At 40.5% G+C, this 12,586-nt stretch overlaps 1 protein-coding gene across 4 annotated transcripts; it reads left to right on the top strand.

The window, feature by feature from the left end:
* Positions 1 to 3,319: 3,319 nt before the first annotated feature.
* On the top strand, positions 3,320 to 8,221 carry IDNK (IDNK gluconokinase). Of its 4 annotated transcripts, none has more exons than XM_071732112.1 (5): positions 3,320 to 3,533; positions 3,683 to 3,987; positions 4,115 to 4,201; positions 5,685 to 5,728; positions 7,792 to 8,221. In XM_071732112.1, exons 3-5 carry the CDS (start codon positions 4,172 to 4,174, stop codon positions 8,147 to 8,149), a joined length of 432 nt encoding a protein of 143 aa, XP_071588213.1. In that variant the 5' UTR covers positions 3,320 to 3,533; positions 3,683 to 3,987; positions 4,115 to 4,171; the 3' UTR covers positions 8,150 to 8,221. The 4 variants fall into 4 exon arrangements, with proteins under 4 accessions (XP_071588213.1, XP_071588212.1, XP_071588211.1 ...); XM_071732111.1 differs by having other exon boundaries at positions 3,321 to 3,495; positions 3,683 to 3,713; XM_071732110.1 differs by having other exon boundaries at positions 3,321 to 3,533; positions 3,683 to 3,713.
* Positions 8,222 to 12,586: the final 4,365 nt, after the last annotated feature.

Here is a 12,586-nt window from a genome sequence, read left to right as displayed (position 1 = left end):
AGAGCTCTCAATGGATGCTCACAGTTTTTGGCCCTGGCTTGAGTAAAAGAGAAATACTGGCAAGACTTCCTGCAATTGCACCAATATAAAATAGTGTATCAATACAAAATACATCACACCAGGCTGGCATGGAGCTTTTTATAAAATGCCAGACTATGCACTCTGAAAAAAGGCTGTCAAACAGAGAAACAGATGTTTTCTCTACTTTGTAGGATTCAAGTTGAACAAAACTGTGACAATCTGGTTACAAAAGTGATTGGGTGTGCATTGTAGGCGAGGCAGTCAGTTGCTCTTGATGTTAACAAAATCTCAAGTACTCATGTGACACAGCAATTAAGGTTATAATTCTGGGACAAGGGATAGCAATTCAGATGAAACTTCCAGGGTCATAGCAATTGCAGGCATTCTGGGGATTTGTTCATGTGAAGGTCCCAAGAACTCTCATCAGAATGAAACATTTCCCCTTGCTTCAAGATTAGTCAGCCAGGAAATTGAAAAGATGGAGGAAAATTCAATTACTTTAGCACAATCATACTGCTATTACAACATAATTTCTATTCGGTCACTGGCCACCTTTAAGGAGTCACTCTGGTCTGTTAGTAATTTGAGGACTGAGCCTAGTACTAGCCTAGTAATTTGGAAGGTCTTTTTAAAGAAACTCTTAATAAGTATGTGAAATAGAGGCAGCTCCAACCTCAATTAAATTATAAGGGACAGATAACAATAAAAACAAATATGCAAGCCCATCTATCATTTCTAAAGTTATTTAAAGAATAGCTTTCTGCAAAGAAAATAAAATTGCATGCAGACTGGGACACAATGTACTTTCTGATAATTTTTTCCAAGGCTCCATTCACATAAGGTCACATTACCCCTTTCACTTTCAGAAACTAGATTTGAATCTATCTTCTTCATTTTGGAGAAGGTCTTCTATTTGAGCAACTAGTGATATAACATGCTTACCTGATACTTATCCTTCAAAGGAGAAGCTAACGTAAAAAACTCGGAAAGAAGAAACAAGCTTAATTTATTTCACTAGCAATCACCAACACTATCAGATCTCTTTTCTAAATAAAATTTTGTGCTTGTTTGTTTGGTTTATTTTCTGTACAGAGTAATGAATAAGATATTTTGCAATCACCTAGACAGGCTTTCCTTACAGGAAATTAAAAAGGAGGAAATCCAATATATATAATCAAAACAGGGAAATGTTTTCTCATAAAATCAACTTTTCATATATCCATACATGTCTTTTGTTATGGCTGTGCCCATTAAAATATTTTTAATTGAAGAAAAATATAAGCTGTTTTATACCTATCCCTCTATTTGGAGAGAAATTGGAAGATAAATTGTAGAAAGAAAGAGTTAAAACTAACTGGGTAGATCAGTAAGATTAATAATATGTTCATTTAAGATCTTTTTTAAACTTTCAGACCACAATTCCTCAAGCAGCAGCATGAAGCCATGGATAAATAAGCAAGGTATAACATTTTGTAATCTGTATGACAACGTACTTGTGAAGATGTTAAAAAGCCGTGATTTTAAGATAAAATTTTCTTTAACCATGGATAAATCCATTATATTATATCAAATAACCATGAGTGTACAAGTGACATTAAGTCAATGTGTTCAGAATTATCCCTACTGCCTATTCTGGAAAAACTTCGTAGCTGTAATCTTATGAACATACTTACTATGCACTACTCCACAGTGGTAGCTGTGGCCTCTAAGGCATTTGCAGGTGGTTGCCATGGCTACAGAGGAACATATATAAAAAATTATATAGTCATCCTTGAAGTCCAACTGGTGTTGACGTTTTTGCAAGAAACTTCTTCCCTTCCAAACATCAGGCCATTTATTCTAGGTACCTGCTAATCCTTCCCCCTGGTAGCATTATGAGATGGTTGAGCTCAGCTCCTATGTTTCCACCGTAAATTGTGTATAATAATACATAGACGTTGGGTTGGAATTTCCAGACACTTGGGTGTTCAGCTGCAGTGCCAGTTCAGACCAATCTGCAGAAGTCCGAGAGCCTCTGTCATAGCCACCCTGCAAGGGCAAAGCGACGTTGCCACTCATACAGAGCATACATGGTCTGTGTGAGAGAAACACAGTGTCTACAGCAGTACATAACTTGCTAATCATGTAGCAATCATTCAGGAGTTTGAGCTGCAGGTCTAGGACATCCTGCAGCCATGACGTGTGCCTAAAAAAAAAAAACAAACCCAACCCAACCCAACCCAAACAAAAACCCCAACAAAACCCAAACCAAACAAAAACGAAAAACAAAACAAAACCCACACACACACCAGACAAAACCAACCAACCAAAAAAAAAAAAACAAAAACAAAAAAAACCAAACCAACAGAAAAAAAACTGCAAAAAAAAATCAAAACAAAAACCCCCAAACCAAACAAATAGCATTATTGCTCCACTTGCATATTGTGATATTGTGTTGTCACCCATATTTACTCGTATTCTCTATATAGACTGCAACCTTTCCCGTAAAGAGCCCATCACCAGAGCCTTTGGTAAGTGCAGAGCTTCCTCAGCTACTACCATGCTGCAGCGCTCTAGGCAGCGTAAGTGATACGAAGTGATCCCATAAAGATACATTTTAAGAGAGACAGCTGAAAACAAACAGAAGACAGGCTGCAACCGACACCAATTTTCTTGGTGAGACTGCAAAATAAACGCCCACCACCAGGAGCAGTTTTTTCCTGCCGTACCCGAACGCGGGTCTCGGGCCGTGGTCTCTCGCATCCCGCGGGTGGAACAGCTCCCGCAGGCACCCTCAGTGCTGCTCCCCACGCCGTCAAAGTCCACGGCGCTGCTCGGTAGCCTCACTGCACCTCATCCTGCAGGAGCAAAAACACTGCTAGATCCGAAATACCTACGCGCTGATAGCAAGAATACTTGGTGTCTTAAGAGCACTTCCACAACCTACGATTGTGAGCTAATTAAGCCTTAAAAAATACTAAACCAGCCTTAGCCACCTGATGGCTAATGGGTTAAATACATTTTAAAGCCGGGCCCTCGTGAGCAAAGGGTAAAGAGCGTCCAGCAGTCGTTAAAGCAGACCTTTAACACGCATGGCACGAATTACTGTTTTGGCTGGGTTCGGATGTCACCGACACCCGTGCAGTGAGCAGGGCGCTGGGGACCACCGGGAGACACACGCCCGAGCCGGCAGGAAGAGGGCGGGCAGGGAGGGTCAGGTGGAACATATGGGAACTTCTGTGCAAGGAGCATCCCGCAGGACTTAACGGGGCGAGGCTGCCGGGCCGAGAAGGGCCGCCTCCGGTGCGTCCACCGCGGCCCCGCCCCGGCCCGGCCCTCCCCGCCGCCGCTCTGCGCCCGGAGCCGGCGGTCCGGCCCCTGCACGCCTGCCTCGCCGTGAAGGGGGCCGGGCCGGGCTGTGGCGGAAGAGAAGGAAAGAAAGAAAGAGGAGGAAAGAGGAGCGGAGCGGCCGGGCGGGCGGACGCGCTCGCCATGGTGCTGGTGGTGGTGATGGGCGTGAGCGGCTCGGGGAAGTAGGTGGCGGGCGGGGGGGGCGGAGCAGGACCGGGGGCCGGCACTGCGGCTGCTGCCCCGGGCCGGGGGGGTCCGTCTTGGCGGATCCTGTCCGTGAGGGGGGTTTGGGCCCGGGAGGTTATAACCGGCTCTTTGTGCTTCCCTGCAGGACCACGGTCGGGTCGCGGCTGGCAGAGAAGGTACGGCCGCCTGCGGGCAGGTCTGCCTCGGCCGGCGCTGCCGCTGCCGCGGGGAGCTCCCTGCCCCGCTTCGAGATGCCGCGGGTGTGCGCAGGCGGTGTCAACGCTGCGGTTCGGCGGGGCGGCCTGCTGTCCCCCCGGGCTGGGCTGGGCTGGGGCGGCTGGCAGCGGCGCGGGGCAGCCTACGCGGACTTTACCTTAGCGTTCTGATGCGTCAGCTGTTGCTGCTGCTAAGCTGACTTTGTAATTTTTCCTAATCATCTTGACATAAAAGGTGATTCATAATGTGGTGTAAGAGGCCTGTAATTTCTCTGGTGTCTTCTTCATACGTTCTGGTATTAGCTTATTAACTCACCTAGTGTGACCGAGCGATCCATAATTTTACTTTTCTTTTTTCTTAGCTGGGATGGAAATTCTATGATGGAGACGACTATCATCCTCCAGAGAACAGAAAGAAGATGGCAGAAGGAATACCATTGAATGATGAGGTACCTTGTGTAAACCCTAGAAGAGCAGTCATCAACACATGTTGTTTGTAGCCCCTGGCACAACGCATTAAAGTTGATAGTGCTTTGTGTAGACCAGGGTAACTGTAAACATAGTCTGCATTCATAGGTCTGCAGCTGGTAAGAGGAGGAGATTTCTTGTGTTACAAGATTCTGCATTAGAAAACAGTTTGTCAAGTGTACTTGGTAGCTCAAAAGTGGCTTGGTGCTGATTCAGAATTTGCCAGAGAGCTCTACATCAATATTCAGAGTTGAAGCTTGAGTTGAACTCATGAAGACAAACAAATGCCTCTACTGAAGAAGAGATATCATCACATTCACTTACTGCAGTGATTACTCCTTAGCCTTCTGTTTTATGCACACCTACTTACCACGTACTTTCGTCCCTTCAACCTGTTGCTCAGCCTAAAGAGTGACTGTAAGTGTTGTTTTACAGTACACTTTTTGGAGAGTTGAGTAAATTTTAAAAAAAAAGTTATGATACCTCTTGAACTCAGGGAAATATCTAGAAGGTAAACTAGTGAGTTCTTCAAAACATTCTCTATACACTGAAAAAAAACATTCTAGATTCTTGTTAAGAACTTTGTTCTTTCGCTAGTGGTTCAAAGTTCAAATGAGCCGGGATGTCATCTAAAGCAGCACTGCACTACTGAATTGCTAAGCCACTGGTGTATGGTGCCCAGGAAGAGGCAAGCTTCCCTGTTGAAAGACCAGATGGAAAATTGTGAGGGCTTTCTCGAATGCTGGTTGGAGGCTACTCTGTAATTACAGTAACAGTAAAAAATTTGTATTTATTTATTTGTGTTACCATTTGTTCTGCTCACCTAGCAGTAACAGCTTTGAAAGATGAAATGGGCGCAATTGTTCAGTACTCAATAGGTATAAGAAAGTTTGTGATAGCTTAAAATTTAAAACAAGATTATAATGAGAACCTGACCAATTACTCACATTGCTTTTGACTGCTGAGCAAAGGTGTTGCAAAATTGTTGCTGTGATTATATTGATTTGCGAATGCTACTGACATAAAAATGATATAATTAAGTTATTGCAGGCAACTAAATTAAGATCTGCCTGTTCCTGAAAACATCAGCTTTGATTCAAAATCTTGGGTACAGGCTGTACATTTGAACAGTATAACAGAGGCAAGAGAGTTGATTTTCCTTCAGAGTTTTACAAGGTGCATGCTACACATAAATACCTTTTAACTTCCATCAGATACTTTTAGGTATCTGTAATAGAAGAAGTACTGTTCCACTAAACAATTTATTATTAATAATATGTTTAGCACATCTCATTAGCCTTTAGGCAGTGGTAGCAAATCTACATAAGGGAGAAAATATCAAAATTGAACTCACTGTACAGTTTAATGCTAATTTTTATCTCTAGTCAAGTGCTTTAGATGTTAGAAGCAGTTGTTTAAAGTCAGTTTCATAAATAATTTCATACTAACTCGTTTTCCTTCTAGGATAGGATTCCCTGGCTTTGTGCATTGCATGATATACTAAGGAGGTAAGAGAACACCTTTTAAAAGTTTGAGCTAAAGACAAAAAATGTACCAAACGTATTTTCCCCATTGCATTTCAAAGCAGAAATGAATGTAGTAGGATAAAAATCCTCAAATAACAGTGTTGGGAAAATCACTGCCTATGAGAGTTGTTTTTCTACTGTGTGTGTAAAAGTAATTTCAAGGATCCAGTTCAGTAATAAATCTGACATAATTTACTAACAAAGGATATAACCAAAAAATACACCAATAATGACGGTAGGATAAAATGTTGCAAAATATTGTTTGAGGAAGATATGGTGTCAAGTTTGCTTGACACCATCTGGCAAGGGATCCTGATGGCGTAGCTGATGGAAGCAAGAGCTGGATGAGCAGACAGTGAGGTGGATTCAAAACTGGACAAACAGCCAGGTGCAGAGGCTGCAGAGGAAGTCTCATTGGATGCAAGTAACTAGCAGTGTATCCCAGGGTTCAATACTGGGTCCTGTCATGTTTAACATCTCCATTAATGATCCAGATGATGGGGCAGAGTGTACCCTCAGTATGCAATAGACACCAAACTGGGAGGAGTGGCTGATCCAGAGGGACCTTGGCCTTGGCTGTAGAAATGGACTGACAGGAACCTCATGCAGTTTAAGAAGTACTAACTCTTCCCTTGGGGAGGAACAACCCCAGACACTGAGAGGCACACAGCTGGAAAGCATCTTTGCAGAAAAGGATCTGGAGGTGCCTGGGTGAACACCAAGTTGAACATGAGCCAGAAATGTGCTTGTCTTGCAAGGTAGACCAATGATTAGACGAAGTATTGCCATGTTGACAGAAGTGGTGAGGCCACATCTGCAGTGCTGTGTCTAGTTCTGGGCTGTGCATTACAGGAGACACAAGGACATACTAGAGAGCATCTAGCAAAGGGCCAAGCATCTTCCAGGAAAGGCTGGGAGAGCAGAGACTGTTTACTCTGTCTTTAAGCAGCAGCTGTTAGTTCCTTGTGCACATTGGGTGAGCATGTATTACCTGGAGCATAGGCTAATTCACTGTGAAATTCACCTGGATTGTTATGCTGGATCCATTGCTTTATACTACCTGGTAGCCCAAGGACCCTGCCCAGCTCCAGAAACTGCAAAATGAAGTATAAAATTCCCTAATGCTCATGTTTAATTACTGGTACTTTTAAGTACCTGAAGTTGGCATTGGCTTACCTAGGTGGTAATCGTAGGCATTAAAACTTCTAACTTCCCTGTAAATGAAAATCTGATGACCACAGCATGATTTTTCAATAGGTTTATTTATACCCCATTTTGATTACAGAATGTCTTTTCTTAGGCAGACACTTCAGTCACTCTTCATAGAGACAGCTAATTTTGGATTTGCTTTTCAGTGGAACAGACACACCCACTGTTTAATGCTTGCTTTATTTTAAGAAACCTTGCCATTAAAAAAAAAAATCCATGTTCAAGGCACCGATTTACTTGCATCCAACCCCTTATATAATTTGAAATGGGCATATATGCAGTGCTGCCAACAAGTATGGTTACATGAAACACCACATTTAAGATTACAGTTAAAACTGAGACAGTAAAAAACAGATGTTGGAAATATACCTATTTATTTAAAAACATGCCTGTGTGCTCTTCAGCAGACACTTACTTTTGAGACAGATTTGTATAGTAATTTTATAGATAATGGCTGAGAGCTGGTATGGAGATTCAGTTGCTGCCGTGATATGCAGTGAAGGAAATCATCATGCCACTTCCTTGTGCTAGAATTGATTTTAATTTAGGAAGGAACAGTGGCTAATAAAGAAGGTGTTCAGGACTGAAATTTTACCAGGAGGTTGGATAGCCTGTCCCCACTTTCAGAACAGATCTTTACCTGCACTGGAAATTTGGCTTCAAAATCCTGTAAAAATTATGAAATAAAATCCCCCTATTCCCAAGGCTGTCCTCTGCAAGGATCCAGGGCTTGTCTCCCATGATATGTTGAACTAAAATCTGTTTTGTTAATGTGGATGCTTTGTGGTTTGTTTTTTTTTTTTTTTTTTTATTTTTTATTTTCAAATTTTTGATAGAGAAGACTCTTCCAGACAAGATACAGTTCTGGCCTGTTCTGCGCTTAAGAAGATGTATAGGCATATATTAGCTAGCGGTGCATCTGCCATTGAGAGCAACCAGCCAGAGCAACCAGAGGGAAACACAGCACTGAAGATCCTCTTTGTTCATTTGGATGGGCCTAATGACATCATTGCTGCCCGCCTGGGGAAAAGGAGAGGACACTTTATGCCGCCTCAACTTCTCAAGTCTCAGTTTGATACCCTGGAGCCCCCTAGTGCACCAGAAAACTTTATTACTGTCAGTCTAGAAAAATCTCTTCCTGAAATAGTGCTGGAGATTGAGCATGCCATTTTTCAGGGGGAGAAACTCCCTTAAGAGTATGAAACAGCATTTTAATTATTAAATCGATTATTAAATAAAAACAACTTACTTTTCCCAGTACTTAAACAGATTGCAGTGTTACAAACTGGTTTACTGCTGTTGGTATTTTTATCATGGTTTTGTAAAAGACATATAAGATCACTTTTCAAAAACTGTCAAATTCTTCAACACTTCACCATGAGTGAAGTTAAAACTCCCATTTGAGGAAAAGCCTGCTTTTTGAAATGCTGCTCAAGGTCAGACAGTAATTTAACTTAGCTTCTTCCTTTTAATCTTTACTCTGTCAAACACAGAGATGGGCAAATCTGCTATAAAGTGACAAAGTAGTTTCGTTTTACTAGAAACAATATATTTAGTTTTCTAGCAGTGCAAGAGGCAAGAAGCCAATGACATTGTCTGCCACTACCACTATCTCCCTGCCAATTTTTCAACAAATTGTAGCGTTTGTGTCCTTGCTGATCTCACCAGGCTCCTAGTGACTTCATGAGAGCTTTCGTCAACACTTTGTATGCCTTGAAAAATGTGAGAAAAAAAGATAGTGGCAGTGAGGTAATACACAGAATATAATTGTATGGAAAACTTTAGACATGACATATTAAGTGGCATCATACTGGTTCTGAAGCAGCATCTTTACTGTACAAACTGCACCCACTGATGAAGTGCAGCAGAGTGTCAGTCAGTGATCTCAGCTACTTCAATTTCCGGGTCTTCCACCTCAGCCAATGCCCACACCAATGCCTATGGATTGGTGTTCATACAGTATAGGTGTGCTTATGGATAGGTGTTCAAGTTTGAAAGCTGAAAAATCACATTACTTCTAATAAAATTTTTTCACATATGCTCTTTTTTGTGATCAGAAAATTCCAAATCTCCAATCAGTTACCTAACTCACAGAATGTAATATTGAAGTTCTTTTTTATAACCAAGTGCTTTTTAAAAAGTTCTGTAGACCTTGTTTTAAAAGAAGTGCCTTTTTAGCTTAATGAAAACTGTAGACAGCTTCTCTAAGAAAGATCCATCACATCTGAACATCCATCTCTGTGTCCCATTCATTGCACATGGATAATTTTTATTGTGTTTTTTATTTCTAGGATAAGGGATTAACTCTTTTAGAGGCAAAACTCATGTTTCAAAGCATCTTTGGTATAATATTTACCTAGAAATTAGTTGGAAAAGGTGTGATTTTGTTCTCATAAATTATGAATCTTTGTGGTTTACTGGACAAACTGCTGTGCTTAGATCAGTTGCAATAAATAGGCATTATCTTACTGAAAGAGGGCATTTATAGATAAAGATTTAGGATCTTAGCCATTAAGCCACCAACCCAGAAGTGGTCTTTTCCTGTTTGTTCATAACCTGGAGGGAGAACACCAGGCAGCTGCAGCCTGCTGCTGTATAGTACAATGGCATTGGAAAAAATGTTTGCTCTCAATTCAGAGCCTGTTTATTTTGATCAGAAGCACAGTGACAGAGAAAGACAGGTCTGGCTGATAATCTTAACACCTTCAAATTTTAGAGACTAGTCACCTCTGCAGATGAAGTCACTCACAGAACTGTCAAAGTTCAGTAGCTGTGAAAATCAAGGAAATGACACCCTCTTGTGGTACCCCTGCTGTTGGTGTAGGCTTCATATTTTGCCAATACACTTTACAAACATCTGTTCCTACATATCCACTACTAAATGCAGATTTATGTACACTTCTTTCAAATACAGTAAAACCTGAGCAGGACACTGTACAGTGATGGGAAAGCAGCTGCATCCTTTCACAAACAAATGATCAGACCTTCAAATTAAAAAAAAAAAAAAATATTGGGTATTTTCAAGTGAGAGTCCTGAAAAGGTGGGACTTCAGTTTTCAGATCTGCTTGTCAGCACTTATGGCACGTTCATGGAGTAGCTGGCACTAACAGAAAACTGTACTCAAGACCTGACACTGGATTTTGGAAGTCTTTTCTGAACAAAATAATATGTTCTTATTTAACCAGCAGTCCAAATCAGGTCAGAGATTTCTCCTTCTTTGTTGCAATGACAGGAATATTGCCTTCCCTTTACATTTTAATGTATATGCCATTCTGCTTTTACTTCAGGCAAAACAAAGTTATTTCCACAGTTCAAATAATGCTGACAGGACAACAAAGTGACCATTTAAACTAACATGCCATTAATCTTGAGTGATAGGTGCAGCTTCCACAAGAGACTGCAGTACTGAACTCTCATAATGTTCTAATTATCTGTGCTTGAAGATTTTAATTCCCATTTACCCTTCCATTTGTCTGTTCTGTACCTGCACTATTCTAACCTTCACAACTAGAAATTATCAGCACCTAAAGCTAATAATTTTTTGCAGGCTAGTGCTCATGAGAACCTCATTTCCAAAAAAGGGCAGTAAGTAGAACAAAGCAATATGTTAAATATACAGCACTTTTTTTTTTTTTTTTTTTTTTTTTTTTCCCCAGAATGCTGATGTGATGGTAAGGCAAAGCATCTGAATTTCTACCAGTCTTAGAAGAGGAGATAATTTGCCTCTGTTCCATCTCAGAGGGGAAGAGATATAGCTGGAAAAAAAAATGGCAGAAACTGACCCTTTCCTCAACAAATAAGCAGAAACCAGGAAGTTGTTACTTTGACTGGAGAGTATGGGTGAAATCTTCAGGAACATTTTTTATAGATGCCTTCCCTCTGAACTCTGCTTGCTATTTATTTAGAAAACAAAGGTTGCAGGACCTGTGAGAAATTTTCCATTAGCTCCATCTGCTGTTTGATTTGTTTTCCACAACACAGAACCAGGGTTGTGTACTTAACTTACTGTCACAATTTACTGTATCTTAAAACTTTTGCCACACAGTGCTACGTATCTCAACTTCACAAACATAAATCCAAGAAGAGAGTTAGACCACATCCTCTACAAAACTAGTCATCTTGCTATCATATTCACAGTATTTCTGTGCTTGATCTGAATGTACACATTTTAAACCTCTAAAATCTGTCTGTTCACACCACCGTGACTTCTCAGGTTTTGTTTTGTTTTCTTTTTGCAGCAGTTACTTTCTCTAGCAGTAGTCTGATGATCAGGTAAGCTAGTTTTGTAGACAATACTATCAGATCATTTGGTCCAATGTAGGAAAAAACAAGTAAGTAGGAAAATAAAAAGACAAGCTTGAAGCACACATCCCATTTTTCTGGTACAAAACAGAAGCAGATTTCAGATAAAAATTATCAAAATGCTCAGAGTTAACTGAGGGATGGCAGCTGAAAGAAGAGGTAGATGGTACTTCTGGATAAAGAATTTTTAGGTGGGACAAAAAAGCAGGGCAACCAGGGAGGGGTGGGGACAGTAGGTGCCGAGGACACATACAGGAACACTGTAGTGTGCTATATTAAGCCAACAATTACGATTTCCCTTTTACTGCTTTAGAAAAAATAAAATGTCTACCTTACCTATAAATCTTGTTCCACTTACTGTGTTTTCTGACAAAATTAGAATTCCTCCTATACAAAAGATTTCACAGTGTTTACACCACAGTGTTTTACAAGAAAGTTAGTAATTGTTGTACCAGCTGACAGTAGTTGCTGATAAATATTGATTGTAGTTAAAAAAGGAAAAATAACTCAGTGGTTCACTGTAGAATTTAGGTCAATCTTCATCTCTTGTTGAACTACAGTAAAATTTTACTTGAAATACAGAATCTCTTAGTTTCTAACATGCAACTCAAACATTTACATATCTGAACTGAATGTTCTCTCAAGGAAGTCTTCACAACAGTTAGACTGATTGTTTTAGTGTCTTGGTTAAAGCTTGGTAAAATTTATTCCTTTTCTCCCCTCACCCAGCCCTTTTCATTTGACTGTAGCCTTTTTGGATGCTATGGACTGTATTCTCTAGAGACCTGCCTTCTGAATGGTAAGGGGTCTTAACTTCTTCAAGGTCCCAGTAAGGCACACTATGAATTCCAAGTCAAATTAGCTGCTATGAAGATTCTAATAAACAGGCACTGTGGAAATAAATTTTAAAAGGTAGTGTCTGTTAGTCATTGTTAGTATTAGTACAGACTTGTACTAAGTGCAATGAAAGCTACCCACCCATAGAAGTCTCTGAAGGTATGGGTCTGTCATTGGCTAGGAAATAAAAGTAAGTTTGTACCCAAACTGTGGGTATTTTTAAAGGTTTTCATTATATTAAACTAATTAGCGATAAATTCTATTTTAATTTACTCCTGTTTATATAACAGTACGTGCCACTGCATCACTGAGATCCTGATCCATAGGCAGATGCCACCAATCAGGAGGTTTTCTTGAATTTTTCCAAGTACCATGCATCAGTAGTATTTGATTAATTTACTTAACCACAAAGAAAAAGGATTACTGGACAGTAAGCGAAATTTCTCTTCTGTGATAAGAATACACAACAAAACTGCATACATGGCTTTGCC

This window comes from Heliangelus exortis, chromosome Z, assembly GCF_036169615.1.
Source record: "Heliangelus exortis chromosome Z, bHelExo1.hap1, whole genome shotgun sequence".
Taxonomy (NCBI): Eukaryota; Metazoa; Chordata; class Aves; order Apodiformes; family Trochilidae; genus Heliangelus; species Heliangelus exortis.
The sequence above is the reverse complement of the archived record's forward strand: the minus strand, read 5'-3'. Positions and strand labels throughout refer to the sequence as shown.

Bases quoted from the DNA above. Each gene is read 5' to 3' on its own strand.
- IDNK (XM_071732110.1), top strand. From the start codon at position 3,493: ATGGTGCTGGTGGTGGTGATGGGCGTGAGCGGCTCGGGGAA. The intron at 3,534-3,682 runs GTAGGTGGCGGG...GCTTCCCTGCAG, and splicing joins GGCGTGAGCGGCTCGGGGAA to GACCACGGTCGGGTCGCGGC. The intron at 3,714-4,114 runs GTACGGCCGCCT...CTTTTTTCTTAG, and splicing joins GGTCGCGGCTGGCAGAGAAG to CTGGGATGGAAATTCTATGA.